The 27,689-nt window shown below is 32.6% G+C and overlaps 1 protein-coding gene across 1 annotated transcript in view; it reads left to right on the forward strand.

Moving 5' to 3' along the window:
* Positions 1-26,221, forward strand: part of LOC124358403 (paired mesoderm homeobox protein 2A-like) — a 61,774-nt gene extending 35,553 nt beyond the window's left edge. The window contains exons 3-4 of the mRNA XM_046810704.1: positions 21,670-21,850; positions 25,941-26,221. Coding sequence (XP_046666660.1) covers positions 21,670-21,850; positions 25,941-26,221 — 462 coding nt within the window. The remainder of the gene's footprint in view (positions 1-21,669; positions 21,851-25,940) is intronic.
* Positions 26,222-27,689: the final 1,468 nt, after the last annotated feature.

The following is a 27,689-nucleotide window of genomic DNA, read 5'->3' on the forward strand; positions in this document are numbered from 1 at the left end:
TCACATGTTAATCTACAAAAAATGATTGTCGCTTATCACTACTAACACGATTCTATGTCTATTTCTAAGTTTGATTTACCAATTTCTTTCTTCACAATATTCCATTTATGTAGCTACATATACATTTTGGATATTATAAGGTTTTAAAATACCATGTCACTCAAGTGAAGAAATATGCCTACATTCTCGATACACATTTGGCTCTTTCAATTCTACTAACGGTATTAAACTTTCAAGTCGAATTACATTTTTAACAGGTATACCAGCTAAGGTAGATTATCGCCAAACATGGAAAGTGCTTTGTAATTGTCAATTCCGATGAACAAGAAGTGTTTTCCTCGAGTAAAGACAACAATCCAACCCCGCTCCCTCCTACGCAACGCAGCGTCACCCCGCAGTCACTAGAGGCAAGTCCGTATAAACAAAGTGTAAAGAAAACAGGTGGGGATTAGCAGACTATTTGGTTGACAAACAATAGCGCCTGTGTCGCCATCTGTCGTGCTCGGCCCGAACCGCCAGCACGTGTGACTAAACGCGGCACGATTACACCTCCTGTTCAATTATTACCGGTGGATAAACAAAGCCTACTTACCGAGTCCCACCTGCTCTAAGCTAATGTGATTTGTGTCCGACTGGCTAAATGTTTCACTCCTCTCTCGCTCTCTCCTTTTGCACGAATTTGTTCAAGCCTTTGAATCGTCCCTGTGTTGTTTTTATGTTACAGTGCATGGAAATAAAGTTTACGGGAAATGAGAGCTACCATTTGTTGATTTACATGTTAGAGAATAGAATGTAAATACATTCAAGAATATATGAATCATAATTCTGAAATAGTATTTGATTTTATTAAGCACCCGTAATATTTATTTTTACTTAAATGTAATTTCAAATTAAATTACAAATACAATAAATGCAGTCTGATGATAAACGCATACACTTGTCTTATGTATTTTAACTCAATCACTAAATAAAATAGTAAAAAATATATTAATTATACAAGCTTCTAATTTAATAATGAATTTTAACTGGTTTTCTATAATATAGTGATATTAACTATGTGTAAAAATCCAAAATACTTTCATATAATTTTTTTTTTTTTTTTTTTTTTTTTTTTTTTTTTTTTTATAATCTGGTTCTGTAATATAAACCACTTACCACGTAATTAATTAGGTTCACAACTCTCACCACTTCTATAATGGTCTTTAAAAGACGTTGTCATCTCCACAAAGACCTCTGTACAGTGTCATTTATAACTTTACACCGCAATACTGGTAGTGGGAAAGCCTTTGTTTTGAAGAAAGTGCTTTTTTTATTTTGAAGTAAAAAGTTTATATCTAGAAAATTCCATTTTGGAAAGACCTGAGACTGAAGAACATAGCTATTACTGAATCATTTCTACACATCGATACCGCATACGGCGAGCCACTATAGTGGCCCGCGGCGCTCAAGGTACCGCATACAGCGAGCCACTATAGTGGCTCACGGCGGTCAAAGGGTTAATAACACCGAAATTTAAAAAAATGTTTATTTCTGTAAAATAAAAAATAAAGTAATAAAGCAACACAATATCTTATAGAGTTAATAGGTTTGTGCCGTTGAATCATGCAATTAAGGCACCACTTAATACATCAATGTTTAAACACATTTCCTTATGGAATGGCCATTTGTTAATATTGTCTTCACAGAATTAATTAAAGATGTGATATAGTGGCTCACGGCGGTCAAAGGGTTAATAACCCCGAAATTTAAAAAAAATGTTTATTTCTGTAAAATAAGAAATAAAGTAATAAAGCAACACAATATCTTATAGAGTTAATAGGTTTGTGCCGTTGAATCATGCAATTAAGGCACCATTTAATACATCAATGTTTAAACACATTTCCTTATGGAATGGCCATTTGTTAATATTGTCTTCACAGAATTAATTAAAGATGTGAAGAACCGAAGGAAATTTACCCATTGTGTAGCAGGTGGGGTGTCTTATGTTGGAGATTATATTTCCACGAGTACATAACAAATGAAGAAATGAAAGAAATGTGTTCCTGAAATATCATTACAATAGATCAGATATTGAGGCCAGAAAACAGATCGTTTGTAAGTAAACCTTTGTTGTTATGGATTGTTACGTTAAGTGGCGTTATTAAACTTAACAGTAAACCCTTTGTTTTTTATCTTGACGTTAGTAAGCTCTCCATGTGGCATACTTCTAATTATAATTTTAAATAAATAATATTATTAATGTAACATTTCCAAAAATATTGAAAGTCTAACAGTAAAACTTCTCTTCACTTAGGTATACATAAAATGAAGGGAATGGTATTTAGGTAATCGGTTCCAGATTACGTAAACTTTACCGTTAGGTCACAAATATTGCCCATAACTAGCGCGACCTTGGTTCATCCGTGCGAACCTATTCGTCTAGAGGAAAAACAGTGAATCATCGGCCTGTACCGTGGATCAAACAACACGTAACAGCTATATTAATGCGTTACTAGGCCAACTGTAGCTTTAACAAATAATGTACTCAGTTTAGAAAGTGCAGTCTTAACAATTTGTATTTCTAACCAAATCTCAACACACCAAAATATTATTACTGCCATTTCAAATTATAGCCATGAGACATATATTATAACATTATTTCAATTATATTTGCGACAAAACTCGACAACTCAATAAAAGTTGGCTATTTACTACTACTAGTAGCAAACATCCACACAAGTTAATTTTTAAAGGAGGCATTTCTGAGGAATTTAAATGCATTTATCGACATTTCAAGTTAAAGACCGTATATAAAAACTCGTTTTACCGAATTTGTGTAAGTTTGTATTTTTACTAGATAATATTTGACAATATTATTTAAAAATTACAATAAATTATAAATACGAATAGTTCCAATACGAAAACTATTACCTATAGACTTTTTACTTTTTTGAAATAAATTGTAACACTGGCGATAGTTACAAATTTACAATTCGTATTTTCTGACAATAGTAAGACGTTTTTCATATCTTTAGTGATTAATATTGCAGTATACATTTAAATGGCGAGTTCCTAATCAGAATAAAGTTACTATTACATATACTTCATTACGAGTTTGAAGATTTTAGACGTGTTTTAGATATTGAAAATTTATCGGATTTATTTTAACACAAACACATACAGGTAACAGTTCATTAAAAACACTAGCATTCAATCAGCTGTTTGACTTTAGCAATTTAGAAATCATAAACAAGTGTTTACTATGTTGTGTATAAACGATAAATCTACAAAACTATTTTCCTTCTTCTATAATTACAAAATTTTCTTGTTTCCAGTAGAAGCTGAGATACCAAAAATAGTTATTCAGCGGTCAGTGTTATACGACAGGAAGTATATACAGTTATTTCAATAATTTTATTAGTGCAGTACGAAGTATGTTTCTTCTATAAAGAGTAATATTATATCTAGAGATATAAAGATAAAGAACGGTAGTTCACTGTGTAATCATTCATCATGCGTTTGTTTATGAAGCACGTCACTGTTAAAACTTTCCCTTCATTTAATAGTTGAAGTATAGTAAATATTTGCAACAACGGAAATAATAAATGGTTTATTCAGGATTATTAGCTTCAAGAACTTCTCAAACATTTAATGATAAAACACAGGGCACTTGATAATATAACTACGGACCTTGAATATCTCCAAGTTGAAAAAGAATAGAGACAATTATGTAATAAACCGCTGATACTGGAATAAATTAAAATTACAGCTTCGTCTACTTCTTCAAAAAGAAAAGGTCACAATCAAAAATGTTTTAAATGGTTTCTTTAGCTTTGCTTTTGTCTGGACGCGAGTGACTTAATTACTAACATAATACAGAAAAATGTATTTATTTTTAAACAATCAAACCATTAAATTGATAAAAACACAGTTTTAATAATATAAATATCAATTAATGCTCAAAACAGGGGAGTGGCAGTGATGAGATGCGACCAACATTGACACACAATCAGCTGATGAGTGTGCAGCACATCTGGCGAGTATCGGCCGCCACGGGTTGTCCGTCACTATATCACTACATCGATACTGTCCGAGTATCGTCACTGTTTGAGAGCTCTTAGTTAATTAGTGGAGGGTTTGCTCTAGTCGACATACTCGGTCAGTCAACTGTTGGAGAGCCGCTGTGGCTAATCTTTACACTCAGACATTAATGTTAATTAATCGCCAAATTCAGTTTAAAAATCCATAAGGAGTTTAATTACTTTTTTACTTCACAAAGAAAACTTTTGTTGAAAGGGTGAATAAATTTATTTTTTGTAAAAAAAGAGAAAATTATGAAAATATAACCTCGTTAACAATTTATTATGTTTGAATTAACCCATTTAGGATACCACTTCTAAAAACATGTTTCTATTTAATATATAACAAAATCACGGAAAAGCCACGGGTCATGTCACAATAAGATCTGTCTTTTTCATTTGGGGGTTTGTTGTCCGTAGGCCTACCACACTAATATTCTTTTACCCGGTGTAGTCGTTTATTTTCTATTAAAAATAATTCTATTGTGTACTACAGAAGAGAAAACAATCAGTGAGTATCATTTTGAAACACTTAAAAAGTAATTAATCTACGGCTACTCTATACCACAGTTGAATCATATAAAATAATTCATTGCAAATCTGATTCAATCTTTTCGTTTGTGTTTTGATAGATCATTATTCTGGCCAACCGAAATAATAATACAAAATAAATTGCTGAATGCATTCTTAACCGATTGGTAGATTGAAATTAGACTCGTAACTGAATTCAAAACAAGAAGAAAGGAGTGCAAATTGAAGGATCAGAATAGTAAATTTATTCAGACTTACTTACTTCGGCATAAAATCAATATAACAATTAAAACATAGGCAATTATAACTTATAATTTTATTTCGCAACTCACTGATGTCCAACAGTTTAAGATATGAAGTAGGCATCTGATAAGGTTAAAACTGTTTCGACGATCTCCTGACAAGGACTTGGCGGCCAGAATTGACGAAGATGAGGAGGCGCTGTGAGCGACAGACAAGACAACCCTAGTACAAGCCCCTAGCCGCGATGTTAGGGGAGGCAGAGGGAGCCCCAAGGAACATTTGTGCGCCCCTCCCATACCCTCCCCAATCGCCTAAGTACAAAAACACACAGAGCCAGCGCGTGACGGACTACCCGCTCGGATATAATTTAATATTCATTACAAACAAGTGCAGAGCTCAGTCGAGGGGGAGTCCCCTAGTTACAGGGTGTTTATCATCTATTTATCCTGCTATTTATCGAACAATGCCGGACAGTTGTCATTGTCACTCACCATTGTAGTCGTGAACCTGTCTGTACATATTCGCCGGTTCGTATAAGGCCAGTGACCTACTTTGTTGCGAACCTGCTGTTTCATAAATATACTGACATAATGTATGTCAACTGCTGGGGCAAGGAAGCGGAGTCTGGTATTTAATGTATTAATCAATAAAGAATAAGAATTTCCAAGCATTTCTCAATAAATTATAAACGGACTATCGAAGGATTGAGAGAAGATAATGAATCAATCCAGCAAATTAACTTTACCGGTGTTGCTATGTCACATGATAAAATAACATATGATTGTACTCAGATTGTTCAAAAATTTGTTTGCTCTCAGATTATTTTGTACCCATCTTTTATTACCTATAGGAACAGTGAAAAAAGTTATATTATCCGATCATTTGGCCTTTCGATCCGAAAGACAATTGAGTTCAGATCAATTTTAGGAGCCAGCAAAAAGACTTAACAATAACAGCTGTGTGTTTTAAAACGTTAGTAGGATTTCTTCTTTCTTTTCATGCCTTTTTTGTGTAGCGTTATGGGAGATATCTTATTAGATAGTTAAAAATATAACTAAAACGCATACACACATTTTATTTTTATATTTTCTAAGGCCCTATACATTTTTAATATGTAAATAAATTAGTACAAAAATGATAGAGCCTTTAAAATATTGAAAAAGATCAGTTGGATACATATTAATCGTATCTTTAAAATGAGTCACCTCCCATAATTCTACAACTAAAAATTCTAAAAATAAAGCGGTAAATGTGAATGAAGTTTATTAACCATTATACACATGGGGCTACAAAGAACATGGTCTCTTTTATGGACGGTTCTGTATAGTGTTATGTTCTCTTTCGAATGATTTAGTGTGTTCATACAATGTTAAAATCAGGAGTTCATATTTAACATGGACAGTTTAAATGTAATTTTTGAATCTTATATATTCTTAAATTGAACCATTGAGCGGAAATTCAAATTATTCTTGCGTTTCTAATAGTGACTAACTGACAGCACTGACATGCTGTGATAATGCATTGTCTACAATAGCAAGTGCAAGGCAATAAACATTGTCGAGGATAATAAAAGCTTTATAAAGAGGTGGGATGAGGGGACGATTCGACAATAATAGAGACATTTAACCGACAACACAATGGTCTACCAGAGCGAGTGTGTGTGTGTGTGTGTGTGTGTGTGTGTGTGTGTGTGTGTGTGTGTGTGTGTGTGTCAGAGGGAGGCACAGGTGGTCTCGGCTTCGCACCATTTACCCCCTCCCCCCACCAACAGATGCTTCGTACACTGGTAATGGTAAGATGACACTGCGTAATTATCACTACATTTTTTTGTGCCGTGTATATGAGAGGACATGACGAGGGTAAAAAGTGATTCAACACGAGTGTTAACAAAGTGGAATACACTATACTTTAAAAGTCACAGCAGGGTGCGAGAATTGGGTGGAGAATAACATTCATTCGTGATAAATACTAAGCGAAGTTAATAAAATGCAATACAATTTTCTTAATTAATCTATGCAGATTGATTATTTTTATATATCGCAGTAATATATATGAGTAATAAATATATAATAATCTTAAATAACAAACACAATATTGTTTTATATCCGTGCGTGTTTTAACCACTTTTCTCCACCTACTTGTAATAAGTTATGGTTAAGTGAATAAAATATGATTTTAATTAGTTTTTAAATTAAAATTTAAAATATAAATGATCTCTTCGCATAAAGAGTCGACATAAATTCTTGAATATTTAATTTAATAATAATAACGTAAGAATAAAATAATATTAAAATTATATCTTAAAATATAAAAGAAAATAAAGTGACTCATTTATTTACTGAAAAGTGTGATAAAAGTAATTCAGATAATGGACTTTACATGTAAATAAAATTTATAAATACGTATAAGAATACTCACGTAAAAGAGTTTTTTTTTCATAGTTATTGGAGGTTTTCCACCAAAGTTGTCTATGAATATAAAAATGTACCTGAATTATTCTTCCAGTAAACATTTTTGGCAACCTTTATATTTTAAAACCGTGTTTAAGACAGAACATTCTAAACGACATTTAGAACTAGCGCAGGGTAATTTATCTTGAACCCCATTGTGTGGTAGCCCCCCGGCTATGCGTCAGGATGTCAATTTCACAGCGTGTCAGCTTCTTGGCGTAAAATATCTAAATCGGTTACACTACAAAAAACTAACCTAGAAATCTAGTATTTACTTGAGATAAGAACAGTGATGTAATAGTATTCCCCACAATATCTACATATAAATTTCAGGTATTCTTCAAAATCTAATTTATGCTTTAATCATCAATACCATGCTTTAAAATATGATTAGATTACATATCATTAAAAAAAGGTTATAAAAGGCTCTTAGTTCCATTAAGACGGAACTTCCACACAGTTATCAAGAGAAACTTTGTCATACATGACAGTGCTTATCTCTAAACTATTTCCTATTAGGTTGGTAAGCAGTTGACTTTCTTATACCACAAGATGGTTCAGGACCACCACGAAAGTGCTTCTAAAGCCATTTCTAGCCAATTCGTAGGCGAGTTCATTGTCTTTAAAACCGGAATTTCTAGAAAACGAGATAAGACGTAGTGAATTAAGACTGGCTACGACGGTGACAGTCTTTAAACATTCACGTCTTCTAGCTTTAAACTAAATTCTGTCGAGTTGAAAGCAGCTTTCCTATCAGTTAGTACCACTATCAGATGATCGACGTAGTTCCTAGTCAACTTTACAGTATATTGTCGCAAGCTAATATAAAGCAGATTTCAGTTATAATATTGTGCAATGTTTTCCCTGACTTTCACTAAGAGCTTTTCTGGGAGATGGACTGTACAACCCATAGACCTCCCATCAAAGAGCCATCTGTGTGCTATGATAATATTTATCACTTTATCATTAATATTTATGAACCTTATAGTTTTTTTGCATAGTCGATACATGTTGCCTTCCATCACCTGAGAGATGATTAATTTAACGCGTGAAACGTTACTTGGAGTCCTCACTCTATTATTAAAACCAAATCGTTGATTTAATTGGGATAGTACGTGTTTTATGACAAATCTGTTTGTTTTTCCATAAGTTCAATAAAACAAGAACTGCATGAAGTGTTTATGTACATTCGTGACATTTCTAAGTAAACATGTGGCGCCTTTGATGAATTGGGTTTTTAATTATTATCATCCTTTTTTATGTTCATAGGAGTATTTTGTTTCTTTTGAATGTTCAGTATATATTAATGGGAGGACAATTTGTTGTCAATTTGACTAAATTACTAGTGCTGCGATTTCATGCATATACGCGTTAGTCTAGACTACAGAAATATAAATTGTCTTATTATGTCGCATGAAAAAAATCTTCACAGTGAACTCTCAAATTACACATCCTAAGAACGAGTGGAAAACGCGGTCTTTCTCTACTAGAGAAAAAAACAAATTATTAAAAGTATTTCAAATTAATTGTACGAAAACCATGCACCATCTCCTCAGTGTGGTTTGGTGTGATGAAGCTTTAGACAATCGGTACTAAGCGTAATGTAAAAGAACGATCTTGATCTTTCGGAGACACCAACAGTTAATCAAAGAATTGTACTTGGCACACAGAGACACTTGAGATATTAAATCAATATTCACCCCTCTGATCTCGTGGCATCCCCCGTTTCGCAATCACCCTCTCATTTGTGCAAGTACAACTGTAAGTCGTCTCAGATCCTTGGACTAGTCTTTACATCAAAGTGGATCTAATTCTTACAGTATCAAGTATAAAATAATTAAATAGAACATGTACTTTTTTGTATTTAATTTTTAGTAATTCAGTTCATAATTTAAAATAAACAATTACAGCAAAAATAGTAATAAACAATCAGAAACCTTTCTAACTGTACAATGTTACAGATAAAATCTAAAAGCATGAAAATGTACCCGCGTTAACTTTCAGTTGAAGAACGCAAAACGAGTTCTCGTTGAATATAAATGGGAAACATTCATGCGAGAATATCAGATGTTCTGTCAACTTTACTGGCAGAATAAAATGCAGCGCGTGTTGTTTATACAGTATATAAAACACCGAACATTTCAGCTCTGTGCAGTTGACCAGCCTGACGTGATTGGACGAGTCGTGCAGCTCACTCAACCGAAAGTGCAAAGTGAATCATTGATTTCCGCTCGATTAATCTACGCCCTTCCGGTGGCGCAGCTGGCTCGGCAGCCCCTCTCCATGACGTAGCGTTGTCATTAAGACGATGCTAAAACCATTTTGTACTGACTAGGCCGCAGTAATTGACGCCTACTGACGTCTATTCGAGTCGGCTTTACTAATCAACTTACTTTACCACTGATAGTGTTTAATTCAATTATCAGATACAAGGAGTTACCCTCGGCTTCGCACGTAATTTCATCTTGAAAAACAGAGACGTCATGAGTATATTCTATTAAAATAGCATTCCAAACAATCGTTAGATAAGTGATAGTCACTGAAAGATATTTCAATATATTGATCCATTTATTAGATTTAAGTTTAAAGATCCCAATCCTCCTGATGTGGGAGAGCGAAACTGTTTTTATAATTACCTCTGAAATTATTCGAATTCTCTCCATTAACTCACGATGTATTATAGGATAGCTCCAACAATTTCAGTAACCATAGAAGTAGTTTAGTCCAGTGTGGAAAAATCCTAAGCTGAAGAGAGACTAAAGTCGATATCCTTAGCTTTCAGTTAACACATTTATGATTTAATAAAAGATTTTATTAGGTTGGCATTTTACTGCAGTTGATCAAAATACTAATAAAACAACATGACATTTTTTTAATGTAACTGACTTTGACTGATGAATAACAAAAACATTTACTACCAACCGGTTCTATTGCAGTTTATTTTTTATTTTGGTTCTTATTTCAAAAATAATTCCTTCCAAGGTTTATAGATGGGCTAAACTTATAATAAACATTTGTTGTGTTATGTTATTAACCCTTTTGTTAGAGGGTTTGTGAGTGTAGGGGGAGGCGAATCGAGGAAGTAAAAGATGCAAAAAGATATACAAATGTAAGGGACATAAAACAGAAAATAAGGTACAGTGATCCTTTTTTTGAGCCTGTTAGTTAATTCCTGAATGGCAGTAAATATACAATTATAAAGTTACACTAAATGATTATGACGGCACTACAATTTATGACTGTATTAATGTTAAATAGTAATGGATACTAATATCAGATCATTTATTTTCCAACAAAACAAAAGTAGAGCACGAAACATTCTTGCTGATAAATAATACTACCAATCCTGTTACTATAAGCCGTGTTGATCAGCCCAGTTTAAAGAAAATACGTGGCCCCAAAAGGTCTCACTAAACTAAATTATGGAAAATGTATTCTGGTGTCCCTGCAGATATTTGAAGCATTAGCGTTACCTATTGGACGCAGCCTAATAAAAGGTGCTATAAAAAGAATGGGTTACTACATAAATAAACAAGAAGTGTGTACTGTGTTTTGGTTAGAAAGAATCCATAAAACAGAACAAATAGAATTTATATCCCTCTTAAAAGCTAGATATCATACTGCTAGAAATAAAACTGTTAGGCTGCATCGTCCTTGTCAAGAAATTTACAAAGCAAAAGTTGATGTAAATTTACAAGTTAGTGGATCCATGTTTTTTTGAATGTTTAAAGTAGTGTAATTATTATGCCTTACTCTATTATGTCTCTTATGTCGGTGTTTGTACAATATTGGAACAGTTCACAAGCAAAATAAAAGCTGAAACTAATCAAGAATAGCTGAGAGCACATCATGTTGAATTGAAAGTGATTCATGATGGAACCCAAGATTATTATGAGGTGGTAAAAAATAAACAGAATCAACCCGATACCAATGTCGTAGCTTCCGACTTCAAACATGTCAAAGTTCTCCCGAAATTCTCCACTCAAAAATCTTATCTTCACCAGTTAGGGCTGTATAATTTAGGAATGTGCGATATAAGTAATGACAAGAGCCATTCCTATTTTTAGGTAAAAAGTCAGTCTGAATTTTGTGCAAATCAAATTGCTAGTGACGATCTACACTACTTATTTAATTGCCTCAACATGAACAATAAGCCAGATAAAGCACCTGCTATTGACAGGCGATGGTTTAGGCGAACTAAACAAGGAATTTGTTTTCCTAATGCTGCACACTTGGTTGTTTAATACAACCTTAATATTAAAAATGTTACTTTGCTGTTTTGTAAATGATACAGCTTCTCGCCTGTCCTGCTCTTTGGCAGGATACAGCAAGATATCCTACAACCATTTTTGTAGTAGGAAGAATTTTAAAATTGTGACAAGAACGTACTGTGTTTTATTTACATTTAGATCATATGCTCTATTGTAAACAGTTCTTCTGTTCTATTGCGTGAATAAATTATTCTTATTTTTATCAAGAATGATATTTTTACAAAAGGAACAACATCATGTTTACACTCGACATTATGGTCTCGCATCTGTATATTCTACAAAATGGACAATGTACCAATGGAAAATTTCAGTGACAATTTAAAAGCTTGACCAACAATGTCAATGTTTCTCAAAATGACCAAACAGAAATACTAGTATCTAATAAACTTAATTATTCAATCAATGTAGGTACTTTTCGTTTTCTATTAAAAACATATTAGACATACAACTAAAATAGGCCTCCATTGATACCACCTCATAAGCTAAAAGCTAAAGTCAAATTGGCATGTATTAAAACCTTTCTTGAAAAAGAATTTAGACAAAACTTTTAAAATGGCTCGATATTACAGTTTAACTCTACTTTGGCTATCGATGATATTGAGAATCCTCAAACCCAGTTGAAAACTGACTGTTTTGACATTAAATAAAAAGTTGAATCTATCTGTTTTCATTTTCGTTTTGGAACTTAAAATAGTTTATTACACTCATTTTAAAGCAAAAATACTATTTAAGTTTTAAAGAATTTTTATTATTAATTTTAATACAGGTTAAATTTACTTTTTAAACAAGTTATATAATTTTATTGTATTATTATATTACTGCTATACTCCTTATTTATTTTAGATGCAAAATAAAACAATAGTAAAACATCTGTTATATGAACTTAAACTGCATGATTTTATTTCATAAATATATAGTCTTCTAATTGTTTATGTAAATAGTTTAAACAAAATAGTAATTTCTGGAATTCTTCAAATGGATATTGCGAGATAATAGTTTTGTTATTTATATAATTTTCTCAGCATTTGTAATTTTTCAACGTAAGATTAATAGCTTATGGAACTAAAAGATTACAATTTATATTTGCAAAACACAAATCATAGACCCAATAAAACGTTTAAAACAGGCAATTTTGTAACATTTATTCCATCATTTGTAATAACAAAGAATTACAATTTTAACAATTAATAAATTGTTGTATTTAGTTTACACTTAAAAACCATTTGTATAAAATTAAAACATTCAACAACCAGACAATTTTTTAATTCGATTCACATACTTAAAACAGTAAATATTTCCTAATTTCTTTTATTTACGTATTTGACGTATCATTAACAATTAGATATTATCAATTAAAATTAACAACAAATGTACCATTATCAAAACACACGTTGAGCTGTAAAGAATATTATTCTTCATAGTGTATTCAAATCCATGAAAGGAAAGGAATGGACGCTCGCGAGGAGAAATGGAGGGGAGAAATGGTGAACTAACGAATCTCTGCCACCCTCGCTAACAAGATGCAGGTCGAGTTGGTGCGGTCGGGGCTGCTATAAACATGGGCGTGTAAACAAACTGGTGAATACTGTGTCGTCTGTCTGCTTACAGTGCGTCTTCACTTATCTGCTCATACGAAATAATAAAACACAAGTAATAGTACATACATATACATGTTATAACAACAATATACATTATTTAATATTAAAAATATAACCGCTTTACATTAAATCGACTATGTCAATAAGCAAAAATGATGTATTTACAGTTTGGTAGACGCAACATTATAATGAATAATAATTTATTTGCGATACCTCAAAAATGTCGACATCAACTTATTATTAATTAAGGAGGAAAAATTTGTTATCAATTCTTGAAGACTATAAAACATAAATTGTTGTTTAATCCACGATAAATTGAAGAAAGTTAAAACACAACTTTTAAACATTTTCTAGTCAAGCTATAAAACTGTTGAAGAATGATTGACAGCACTTTTACAATATCTACATGAAATAGAATAGATTATGAGTGACATACATTTCATTAAAAATTATTTTCTTGTAAAAAGCCATTCCCTGATGGGTCAAGTCATTCCTTGAAACTCATGGACATATTGTAAAATATAAATTTTTGTTATAGCATAATTACAGAATTGCTTAGAATTCCTACATTAGCCTAAATGTCTGTAATTTTCTCGTAAAAAAAAATTAAAAAATGCAAACTTTTCTGTTTTCGTGAAATTATTTTAACACGCTATGAATTAAAAAAGTATTCATAATAAATAATCTATTTGCACCATCTTAATGGAATTGAATATATTAATATGACAGTGAATTAACGACTCACTTGGTAGAAACTTGTTAGTAGGTTATAGTTGTAAGCTTATTAAAAATTGTTATACACATCTGTTTTTTAATTGTTTAAAAATTGTCTTCTTTGCAATATTTCATTATAATATATTTTTTTTAATTCATGCATTTATTTCCTGTTCAGTTGGTTATCTCTACAATACAGTGTTATATATTTAGCTTACGCCTTATAATGGTAATACGTCCGTTTATATGAATTAGTTTTTTTTGTAAGATCACTAACTACTAAACTTACAATTACAGTAATAAAAAACGGCCAAGTTAACATCGGACAGGGACATCAGAAGTCCCCAGTAATACTGCAGTCCCGTCTGCTTGTCTCACGGCAGTAAGACGGTTCGTTACTTGTCATCTTATAGTGTCTCAGTTCCCCAGTGGCTGCCCCAGGCTACACTGCGGACCTCGCCCCTCTTCCTCATCCATCTCCTCCATCCTCCATCTTCTTCCCCCAGCAATATGTCCGACGTGCATCATACGTCACAAGTGTGTCCTTCCATTGAAGAGGGTCCGTGAATATTACAATTATCACAATATAAATTATTTTGCCTATTACAAAAATACGTGTTTAGTTGAAAAACACCGATAAATACTGATCACATATTTTATATGGGAGTCAGAATGTTATTTATTATAACCAATATCTCGTAAGCCTTGAATTAAACAAACATTAAACAAAGTGCAGTTAATTTTTTAATATAAAAATTGTTGATTATTTTTAAAACATCGAATGATAAAAAAGATAGATAGGGAATTTCAAATCTTTGAATAGTTGCAAAATGAAGACTGAGAACTGTTTTTAATAGAATCAGATTTTTCTATATTATTAGATGAGCTACTCTATTTTTATTTATTAAGGTTTGTTTTAAATTTTTATCATCAAAGATCAGGTATCCAAATAAACCTACAAAAGCTCAAAAATGTCATGATCTAAATTCCCATAAACTCTTTTCCAGCAGCGAAAAGACGAGAAGATGCAACGTCTCATATGTGAATGACAAATATTAAAGCCACATTTTAACACTATTTGTTGTATTAATTTACATTCATACATTATGATGCGAAATGGCAACGCATATTGTTACTTTTAGCGTTAACACGTAAAACATTATTACGTTTACGTCTGTTCCAACACAATTACTGACTTTCAAACAATAGAACCTTTTATTTGCAAATAATTGGAACGCATTCATCGAATTTGTCTAGTTGTGTAAAGAATGTCGATAGTTTTGCACATATTGTTTTTCTAATTCAGATAATCATCGTAGTACTCGTATTTGTGAATTCCCAAAATGTTTGCAGTGCAATAGTAAAAATATTTGTTTGTTTGGTTAAACGCACATTTTCATTTGTTAATTGATATAACAAACTTACTACTTTAATAATTGAAAGAAGTCCCTACCAACTGTTTCAGTATATGATTAGTAGTTATAGGAAGTATCTTGGAGGGAATTCATTGTTTTCAACTATGTATATTAGAAAAAAATGTTCTTTGAAAGTACAAACATACTACAAATATCCTAAAAAAACGAAATACTCGCATTTTATTAAATACTGTTATGTTTCCCATAATTTAAGATTAAAAACAAAACATGAAAATATTTTTGATCAAAAGGTGTTTTTTAAGAAATAATATGTCCCCAATATTTTTTCCAATGATCTTCATTATAATCACGGCAACTGTGGTGTGTTCAATATCCTGTTATATTTTTTCTTTCAATTATTTAATGCTTAACAACACGCAAAATGTATAGAGTCATGACATTTGAAGAAGGTTGCAGATCCTAGATCTCGAAATGTCGTGTTTCTGTTTGTGTTTTTGTAACACATAACAATATAAAATATTAGTAATCCTTTCATATAATCAGTATTGAAGATTAAATAAATAAAACTTCATTTAAAGCCTTGTAAAGAACAAAATTTAGATAATCTCATTTCTGTAATCTATTTTTTACATTAGTTGAGGTTCTAGCAAATAATCTTTTAGTTTAAAATGCATAGCTATACACTGTGCAAGGATATTATGTTGTTTGATATTTTAAATACTTATCCTTTTTTAGAGATTTAATTCTGAGTTGTATTTTTCCAAAAAAAGAAAAGTTTTAAATTTTAAACCAGTTGAATTTCGTTTGTTGTGATTAGTATTATTTTGATTCACCATAAAGTTGTTGCTCCAACTAAACATACTAATTACGTGGTTAACATTCCACAATTGTCAATGATTACGTCGTGTTCCCTTGAGTGTTGACAATTTGCTGTGATGATGATTTTATGAAAATTCGTCAATCAATTGTGTTGTCAGACATGCGGACGATCAGGGGTGTGGAGGGAGAGGGGGACTGTAAAACATGACGTTACATTGGTAAACAACACGAGAGACAAATCAAAAATAGCGATTAGTTGTCACTGGACTAGTTAGTGTAATTGGTGCGGAGGGGAGGGTGGCGGGGGCACACATTTTACATAAATAAATAGTCCGGTACAAAATAGATGGCAGCATTATTTATCAGGGCCGTGTCGGTGTGGCCACTATCCCGCCATAGCTGCTGTTTAACAACTACATGAAAATCTACCTCTACTGCTAAGAGTTTTTAATTATGTTATTATAATATACTTTGCTAATAAATATAAAATTAATTGACATTCATAAGTTGTACGTAGTATATTATATACACTCTGTAAGTGTAATGATTGAGTAAAGTCTATGGTATATATTAAATACCTTTACAATGTTGTAAAAAATGTCCTTAAATATTTCATTGATACCCCTTAAGTATCCAATGAAACAATAGGGCCCAGATAATATCACGATTTAAGCTATGAGAACCCTTTTGTAGTGTAAAAGCAAGACGAGATGTAAAAGTATAGGACAGATATTACAACCTTATGTAAAGTGTATGTAGTAGTAATCAAGAGAAACTTTGACATCGTTTTATTAATTTTACCTAGTCTCTATAATCGATGAGTAGTATTGGTTATTTTAAATATAATATAATATACATTTGCTATATTTTTCAATTAGTCTATCATATTATATTAATGTGATAAACTCTTTAAAATGTAACTTTCTTTAAACATTAAATCTCGGGACGACTTATATTGCAGTGGCAGAAATTCACCATCTCTGTTCATAATTCTCAAGGAAGTTCAACAAGAAAGTTAGCGTTTCAAATAAATTCAATGCAAATTAACAATTGCTAAAACATGTTTGAAAACAGAATAGAGCTTGATATTAAAAAAATATTTCAAGATGTATTACATTAAAACAAATACATTTATTATTTACTAATAAAAAAAATTTATTCAATTCGAAGTTTATTCTTCTCCACGCGATCTAACGCTTAAAAAATCTATTTGGGTTTAAATTGTAGCCATATAGGTTTCTGAAACCTGGGAATGTTTGCATTAACATGCGACTGTACAAGCTGTCATTTTGATACCAGCTCCAAACGTTGAAAGTTCCATATCAAACACTTTCACTCCCCTATCTTTGGTCGTAAAGTGATAAGATATCTCATTTTATAAGTATCACTAATACGGATTCAAACACTTTTTAAGTTTTTTTTTATTTGATATTTTTATTTAGAAAGAAATTAAATTCTTTCACTACGTAATTTTAACTATCACAAAGACATCACTTTAGAAGAAAGACTAAATTACATTTGGATTTTTATTAATAATTCTTTTAAAATGAGAAATCGTTGACACTTGTATTACTAATAGTAAGGTTTTAAAAGTGTTTGACATTAAACATTATTCTTATGGACAAAACTAAACCTCCTTCCTCCTCAATACAGCCGTCACTTGAGATATAATTTCCAGTTTAAAGTCGAGGACATTAACTGTCCTCAACTTATATTGTTATACGTTATTATTAATTTTATAATAATGTATAATAAGGATCTTTACTTAAAATTTAACTTCAGAATTCATATTAAACCGGACTCCTACGACAAAACAATTAGAATTACAGTTTAAATGCTCATGGAACCTTTAGAAACGACTTTTTTTTCTTTTTACAAAATCCATTTTCTGACACAAGCTAGTTCTATTAATGTAGAGATAATAATATATAAATAGATTGAAAGTGTTTGATATAGAACTTTTAACATTTGGGCCTGAAATCAAGATAGCAGCTAGTACAGTCGCCTCTTAATGCAATTATTCCCAGGTGTTAAATCCTATATGGCTAAAATTTAAACCCAAATAGTTTTTTAAGTGTTAGATCGCGAGAAGTTTTCTTCTAAATTGATTTCTTTGTGATAGTTAAAATTATGTAGTTAAGGAATTTAATTTCTTTCTAAATAAAAAAAATCAAATAAAAAAACTTATAAAGTCCGTATTAGTGATACTTATAAAAATGAGATATCTTATCACTTTACGACCAAAGATAGGGGAGTGAAAGTGTTTGATGTGGAACTTTTAACGTTTGGAGCTGGTATCAAAATGACAGCTTGTACACTCGCATATTAATGCAAAAATTCCCAGGTTTCAGAAACCTATATGGCTACAATTTTAACCCAAATAGATTTTTTAGGTGTTAGATCGCGTGGACAAAAAGAAACTTGGAAGTTTATAAATTGTTTGTTTTATTAGTAAATAACAACTTCCTTAAATTCCTTAAGTAGAATAATCTCTAATAATATTTCTAGGCACAACACCTAGTGATTATACAAAATATTGACAAATTAATTAAGTTTTTTTTATTTGTTTTGAATACATAACATTGAATATATACTGACTCGAACAACAGCGGTAAAATAGTTCAAATCCAATCATGGATTTTTCTTGTGATCCTGTGCGACCACAATTGGACTGACTAGTGATGGTGGTGGTGTGGGGCGGGGAGGGGAGAACGGAGCAGTGACATTCGCTATATAATGTATGACACATTACCTACATTGGCTGCTGTATCAGTAACAACAGCTGGGACAATTGGATTGTATAAAAAACGTCGCTACTTCGTTACCGCACGTTGACGTCACACAATTAACATTGCACACTTCATTATAAATAAATAAATCCAGTTGTCACAACATATCGGCGGTGTCATTATCGCCGCTGAAAAAGAGCTGTTTTATCAATTATTCGGTAAAAAACAAGGCAAATTAATTGGCATCACATTGCACAGAGTATTGTAATCAATTAGAGGGTGTTTTATACTCTTGCAGTGTTTATTTCCTCCTTATGCATGATCGCTTTATTTTAATAGAATAATTTTTAATATTCATGTACTGTAACTTTTTTGTTAAGGACCAGATGGGACCTTACTCATATCAACTTATATTTTTTGCCATCAATATCTTTTTAAATTAATCCAGTACTTCTTTCTCTTAAAAATAAATAAAAACATTGTATTATTATTTATAAATTCCCGATGAAATTCAAAACAGATAACCACGTTTAAAATTGTAATTTTATGTTTTGAGTTGCATAAAGTTACACCTGTATCAATACGTCGAATAAATTAAAATGTATTCATTGTATTTCTTAAATTTCTTTCTATTTAGTAAGACAATACCGATTCATTTAAAATGTGTACAATATGATGTACTAATTATGCTTCCTAAACCTATAAAGTACTATTTAAAGGAAATTTGATTGAAAATTACAAAATAAGGAGTTTATAAAATAATATAAGTTATAATAAATAATTTATTTATAACAAATAATTTAACAATCATTAATTGATTTTACAAAAAATAAATTTATAATAATTCACCGGTTTTATTCAATTCGGACAAAACACACACACACACACACACACACACACACACACACACACACACACAGTATTGCTAAGGATATTTGATGTAAAACATAATTTCTAACAATAATTTCAATTTACGTATGTATATATTGTTTATATATATTTCAAATTTAGACCAACGAATATTTTGTTAAATAAACCGCAGCACAAAGTTTTGAAGTTATTAAAAATGAGAAATAATTACGCTATAGTCTCTATAGACAAACTTAAACACATGGTGTGACAAGTTAAACCAGAAAAGCGAGAAACGTGTAAGTGACATGTTGAGTGTCAGAACTCTACCCCGACTGCTGCTCACTTTAAATCGGAAGTTAGCGGAATATTTAACTAGCGATGTTCTCAAGAGACGTCAAAACAATAAAAACAGACTTGATTTAGCCCTACATTCCCACCGACATAGACTGTAGTCAAATTTATCCCATGAACGCACATAGGGAACTGCGTTGTTTAAGTTTTAGTGTTATTAAGGGGTCCCATTTATGGCAATCGCATTTTAAACGGTTGTATTATCGTTGTTACAGGCTTAGAGAACACGTACTAATAAGCAAGAAAGTCGGAACGGAATGTTGTTGAGAAATGATGGTGAAGTTTGTAAGACGTGCAATATGTTTTTTAAGTAACCAATACACTAGTACATTATGAGGTGCAAGAAGAATCAACTGACACAGAACCTAGAGCCAAGATAGCATCCAGAACTTTAACTGGATTCATATTGGGGGCACACTTATATCAATGTGTTGTGTTGTTCTAGGTGTGGTTCCAGAACCGGAGGGCCAAGTTCCGCATGAAGAATCAACTGATACAGAACCTAGAGCCAAGATAGCATCCAGAACTTTAATTGGATTCATATTGGGTGCACACTTATATCAATGTGTTGTGTTGTTCTAGGTGTGGTTCCAAAACCGGAGGGCCAAGTTCCGCAAGAAGAATCAACTGACACAGGACCTAGAGCCAAGATAGCATCCAGAACTTTAATTGGATTCATATTGGGTGCACACTTATATCAATGTGTTGTGTTGTTCTAGGTGTGGTTCCAAAACCGGAGGGCCAAGTTCCGCAAGAAGAATCAACTGACACAGGACCTAGAGCCAAGATAGCATCCAGAACTTTAATTGGATTCATATTGGGTGCACACTTCTATCAATGTGTTGTGTTGTTCTAGGTGTGGTTCCAGAACCGGAGGGCCAAGTTCCGCATGAAGAATCAACTGACACAGAACCTAGAGCCAAGATAGCATCCAGACTTTAATTGGATTCATATTGGGTGCACACTTATATCAATGTGTTGTGTTGTTCTAGGTGTGGTTCCAAAACCGGAGGGCCAAGTTCCGCATGAAGAATCAACTGACACAGAACCTAGAGCCAAGATAGCATCCAGAACTTTAATTGGATTCATATTGGGTGCACACTTATATCAATGTGTTGTGTTGTTCTAGGTGTGGTTCCAAAACCGGAGGGCCAAGTTCCGCAAGAAGAATCAACTGACACAGAACCTAGAGCCAAGATAGCATCCAGAACTTTAATTGGATTCATATTGGGTGCACACTTATATCAATGTGTTGTGTTGTTCTAGGTGTGATTCCAAAACCGGAGGGCCAAGTTCCGCATGAAGAATCAACTGACACAGAACCTAGAGCCAGGATAGCATCCAGAACTTTAATTGGATTCATATTGGGTGCACACTTATATCAATGTGTTGTGTTGTTCTAGGTGTGGTTCCAAAACCGGAGGGCCAAGTTCCGCAAGAAGAATCAACTGACACAGAACCTAGAGCCAAGATAGCATCCAGAACTTTAATTGGATTCATATTGGGTGCACACTTCTATCAATGTGTTGTGTTGTTCTAGGTGTGGTTCCAGAACCGGAGGGCCAAGTTCCGCAAGAAGAATCAACTGACACAGAACCTAGAGCCAAGATAGTACCCAGAACTTTAATTGGATTCATATTGGGTGCACACTTATATCAATGTGTTGTGTTGTTCTAGGTGTGGTTCCAGAACCGGAGGGCCAAGTTCCGCAAGCAAGAGCGACTGGCGCAGCAGAAGGCCAGTTCACAGGGAGAGGGCACTTCACCTGGAGTTAAGAGTGAAGTCAAAGTCAAGGATCTAAAACCATCCACCCCGAGCTCACCTACAGGCCAGGACGTGAAGCCTGTCAACGGAGCAGGTAGCTTGAATATTTATTGGGTATTAACGAGTAATAGTACAACAATCGATAATAATATATTTGCAAGAGCTATCAAGAAAATCTAAAAGGTCTGAGTAGTTTTAAAAATTGAGAAATTTATTATTTATGAATTATTGCTGTATAAAGCTGATTTTGTACTCTTAGTACTTCATATTTTTAAGTGTTATGTTGTACATTGCATTTTTATAGCAAATGTATTCTTATAATAAGACTAGAGTAAAATGAAAAAGACAAAGGCAATCTTTCAATATAATATACATATTCATTCATATTTTTAAGTGTTACGTTGTACATTACATTTGTATAGCAAAAGTATTCTTATAATAAGACTATAGTAAAGTTAAAAAGACAAAGCAATCTTTTACAACAGTATGTGCGAGACTTTAATAATTCCAAGGCATTCCGCTGTATTACATTTAATCCCACTGGAATAAACATAATAAAACTTGAAGTAAATAGAACAAATTTGAGGAAACTATTAAACAACTACGAGATTTGTCTTTCACATAGTCAGTTATAATCAAACGATGATAAAAAATCATTTTAACATTACATTTTTTCTCCTATATTTCACGGCACACTGTTTAAATTGATCTTTAAGGGTTTACTTCAACCATAAGTCCATCAACTACCAGTTTCAGTAACGAAAGTCAAATATAGAGATTATTTTAAAGAATAACTTATTTTAACTTTGATATTTCATGGTGACCGCAACACATGAAATTTAATATCTTCTAACTGTGCCAAAATAATACTTCTAACGAGGTTTGTAAAATTCGAAAACTATCTAACATTAAATAGAATTTCCACGCCTACAGTAAATATTATAGCAGGGTAAAACCAAGAGACGTTGTGCAGCGCCGTGTAGTCAGCGTAGATAGGCAATTTGAGTACGCGCGTGATTTGCCGCCCAGCGCCGTGTCTCCGCCTGCTCGTGCTGTATACAATATCCTACCTACTACAATTCGTAAAACTCATGTGAAACCCAAATTATGAAGTAAATTGTTTTACCCCATTTTTACAAGTAACCAAATGGTAAGTGAGATTTCTTTTAGTTTATTTAAATTATTCTTAAAATGAAGCCATTTCATACTTTGACACCATTATTTCTGCCATAAGATTATACTAGTAATTAGAGTTTCTATTCAAAATTAAATGACCATGTGGGAAACTATTACAATAACCTGTCATTGTGGATCTTTTTATCTACGAAGAGCAATTTTATACTTAAAAGTCGGCTGTAGTAGAACGGCCTTGAGTAAAACTCCTTAAATGTTAATCCTCTAACACTTCTACGTCACTATTTTTGGTCGTAAAATCATGATTGATGTATCATTTTAAAGGTACAATTATTATACATTCAAAAGCTGATTTTCTTTCTTTTTTCTGTAAAGTTTATACTTTACTGCGTAAATGAACTACAAAATAAACGAAAGTGTGAGATACTTTACAAGAAACCAATAAAATATTGAAAAATCGAAGTAAACATCTGTGTACTTTATGATTATACTTTAGAGTGTTTGAAGCTTAACATTCTTCTTACGGGGCTATAATAAAATTGATCGCCAATACAGCTCTTAACCCATCTGCCCTGATGGGCATGCATTGTTAATTCATGTAAGATATTATACAAACCTCAAACGCGTTGTTAATAAGTTTATAATCTCAAAACTTGTCTGGACATTTTATTTTATTTGGAAAGACGTGTTATTGTCTTAGCTTAAAAAAATAACGTACCAAGAAAAATGAATTGAAGGAGAAAGAAATACAAACTGTCAGAAATTATTTTTCTATAAATCGAGCCCTGGTATACCATAAATATAAATATGGAATCAGTCTGAACCTTTACTTTCTAATGACAAGTTAATGTTTTAGGACACTTACTAAAGATAGGGTATTTAATAGGCATAGTATAGGCATGTATTTAATAAGTCATTTGTTAGCGCTACATACTTGTCTGTGTTTCATTCCGTTTATTAAGGAAAGAAAATTAAATTATGGCATTTTTCATTAAAACTCGATCAATAATTTTATGATAGAGTTCATTGGAAATTAAGACAATGTCCTTATAGCAATCACTGTAGACTAACTGACTGAGCACTTCGTTTATATTACAGTATTGTATATCATTTAATGCATAAGGCTAATATAATTGATGCACCGATTCAAATACTATATTGTAATTGTTTATTAATGAGAGACTGCCTTTCAGTAACCGCTGTAAACTTTTGTTACAAGTACCCCAAAGTGAAAAATGTATTGTTATATTTATTTTTAATGTATATGTATTATATTGGCAGCATTCCCTGTTGATGCTCTACTTATATTTGTTATTTAAAGGACCACATATTTGTTATTTTTGTGCAATTAATGTTTAATCGACCCCTCACATTCACAACGAAAAGTAGTTTTGGAACTAGCAAAATGCAAAACCACGCATGTTTAGAGATAATTGTGTCAGTTTAGTGTGGAATAAAATAAAACATTTTTTTGCGAAAAACAGTAGTTTAAGAAACGCGACCGGTATATTCTGTGGACGACAAGTTGACAATCGAACATTTGGCATCGATTGCCGAAACCAATCCGTCCGAGTGGCGGTAATCAGTGTGGCGTCACAGCACATGGCGATGTCCTGCACTTAACCTAATGTGTTTAAAAGTTAATTACGGCGTGCATAGAGTGCAGCACTGCTCGGCGGGGCGCATGTGCGCGGCCACTCTGACGCTAATGGAAACGAACGAGCATCCACCAGCAATTTTCTAGATTAAACGTCAACTGGCGGAAGGGGCGCGCAACAGATAGCCGGCAAAAATGATCGAGAGAGCCGTCCGTTTCGGCGTTCCTCCTGTCAATGAAATATGGGACAGGGAACAGCCGGACTGGACTGAGGCACTTTGTCTTCTCGCCGCCGGGAAAACTATATCCTGCATCAATCTTTGACGATATAAATACAATATTTTACCCGAGTTGGTCAATTGTTCCCTTCTAAAACCTAATCTTTTTATTCAACAGCATATTGTCACAGATAAAAAGATTGCCGTTACATTTGTATAATTCATAACAAACTTTAAAATAAATCCAATAGTGTACACTATTTTATTTATGATTAATAGTATGTTTTAGTACTTCTTTTATTTCAGTAAAAATAACATCATACAGTACGACGGTAACTGATTTGATATGTGTTAGTGTAATGTATGTAGCATAGCACAATACTTCGTCCAATCAAAAGAATGACAGCATTTTAAAATAAATCCAAACCTTAAACACACTGTTGTGTCGGCGTTTGGAGGAGTTAACATAAATATTAATTGTGATGCATAACATTATATTTGAAATAACCCAGTTTTTATATATTTTTAATTTTTTTTTAAATACTTGATTTTAGAAAATGAAACGAAAAATCCGTGTTAACTATGCAGGATAATCTTGACGGAGTGTTAAAGGTTTTTTGTCATAGAAGAATGTGACTCAAAAACACCCGTTAACAAATTCAACTTCAATAATAAAACTCATAAAATAATTAATATTAAAAACTGTACATTTACAAAAAATATAACCTCTGAAATATTTTTATAGACAAAATTGATTGATTGATTCCTCAAACTGACACTACTATCGTTTTCAAAATTAAATTTTTAGTAGGGAATAGATAGCTTTTGATGAGGCTAAATCTAAAGAATCGCTAATTTAATTGGATAGAGCCGTAAATGTATTAAAAAAGACTATACAAAAGTATTTGAATAGTGTAAAACGTGCTTATTTTTCTCATATTATTTACTAGCCATTAAACTATTGCAACAATTTTCAATTTATGTCATGCATTTGAGGGGTTAAGAATAATTACATAATTAAATTGTGTCTAAGAACATTTAGATGTACAACAATACTATATTGTATAACGGTAGCGTAATGCATGAAAAGTATCTCTTCAAAACCGAATCCAACCTGTTCGAAAGGAATATAATCGAATACAAACCAATCAAGGAGCCTTGTTGTTTTAAAAGTTATTATAAGGAATACTTTTGTATAATGGAAAATAAATTAATGTTTATTATATTTGTTTCAGTGAAAATGGCAGATGTCGACGGAGCCAATGCGATATCAGCAACGAAATGGCCTCTCTCGCACCAACCACATCACCAACAACAGCACCAACCGCCTTGCTCAGTCAACAACACGAGCTCATTGCTGCAACAGGCTCACAAAGCTCTGAGCTCGCACCAACAACATCAGATCAACCACCACCACCCGCTCAGCTCACCATTCACCTCACTCTTAGGTGCTAACCCAGCCAGTTATCTCCTGGGTCCAGGCGACCATCTCAAAGCGGCCAACCACCTCTTCTAGACCAATGGACCAACCATCAGATACTGTCTTCATTCTAACTACTATCTAACTGCAAGGTCCAGCAGGCAAAGTCTGGAACCAACCACTTCTCTAACGTACATTAGGCCAACCTTGACCCACTCCCAGCTCGATTCTCCTGAAAGTCAACACCCTGTTGCAGAATCGACCTCAAGACACCCTCTATTTATCTTTTAGGTCACCGGTCCAGCCATAACGAACCTATTCCTTTTCATCCTTGAAACCAATATCGTCAACCATTTGTAAGGTTTCGCAAGCGAGCTCAAGGCAGTCATCAATTCTGGGTTATTAATCGTCAACCATGGACTTCACCGTTTATATCTGGGTTATGTGGACTAATATCGACACAGCTGGATGCAAAGTTACACATACAACCTCATTTCTGTGAATTACATTTCCTAAACTGAAACACCAACTACCAGTTGCTGACGAGGATCTGAATTCTTTTAACCTATTTGACATGCCATTAGCAAGGTTGACGTGATAAGTAAAAAGCAATCAACCGTTTGTTCTAGATTAACAAGCCATTTAAAAGCTGCCGGGCAATTTCCTTCTATAAGTATATTCACCTCCAACTTCCTGAAGTCTAACAGTGTTACACATTAAAATAGAGTAGCATAATGGTTAAATCTGGCTACATCATTCACTAGGCCTGCATTTTTAAATTTTCCGAATCAGCAAGTTACAAGGTCCACCGAACTATATTTTCTTCCGGCATATTTTAAATGATTACACTAAACCGCTAATTTCACTATCTTTCTTTTGAATCTTCTCTAACCGTATATATACAAGTACCACAAACACACTAATTTAGTGTTTAAAATCTTACAATGATCATTGTGTCTGTAAGGATTATTTTCTTATTCCTTTCACGCAAGCGAAATGAAATTATGTTGGTTCACTCGAAAAATATATAAATTCTCTCTACTATATAGTGAATCTTATACTTGAAAACAACAGAGGTTGTAAAATTGTTCTTGTATTGCCTCATTTGTTGTAATACTCCCAATAAATCAGTGAACGTTCACCAATAACAGGTATAACTCCATACGCTCTTCTCAACTTGTAACAGTTGACCTATCTTCCTTGTCCACTCCAACAACTTGTAGTTTCCGTAATATTTTACATTCCTTTTTTCATGCTAACTAATCATTTAAAATTTCTTGCAAATTTGAGAATATTGTAACGGTTTCAGTTTTGAAACTACATAAACTGTATGTTATCAATGTTATAGTTTAAACATTCAATGTGCACAAATGTTGTAATTAATTTTTTCCATAGCATGATTATCTCCAACAATTTATTCTCATTGTCATTATTACGTTTGATATTATCTGATATGTTTATTTGAAGTTGTTAAAATTTGCAATAGATCTCAGATGTTTATATTTAGTAAAATACTCTCTGTTTTAAATAAATATAAATAATGTACTATACGTGTTTTCAAGTG

Source organism: Homalodisca vitripennis, chromosome 3 (assembly GCF_021130785.1).
Source record: "Homalodisca vitripennis isolate AUS2020 chromosome 3, UT_GWSS_2.1, whole genome shotgun sequence".
In the NCBI taxonomy this organism is placed as follows: Eukaryota; Metazoa; Arthropoda; class Insecta; order Hemiptera; family Cicadellidae; genus Homalodisca; species Homalodisca vitripennis.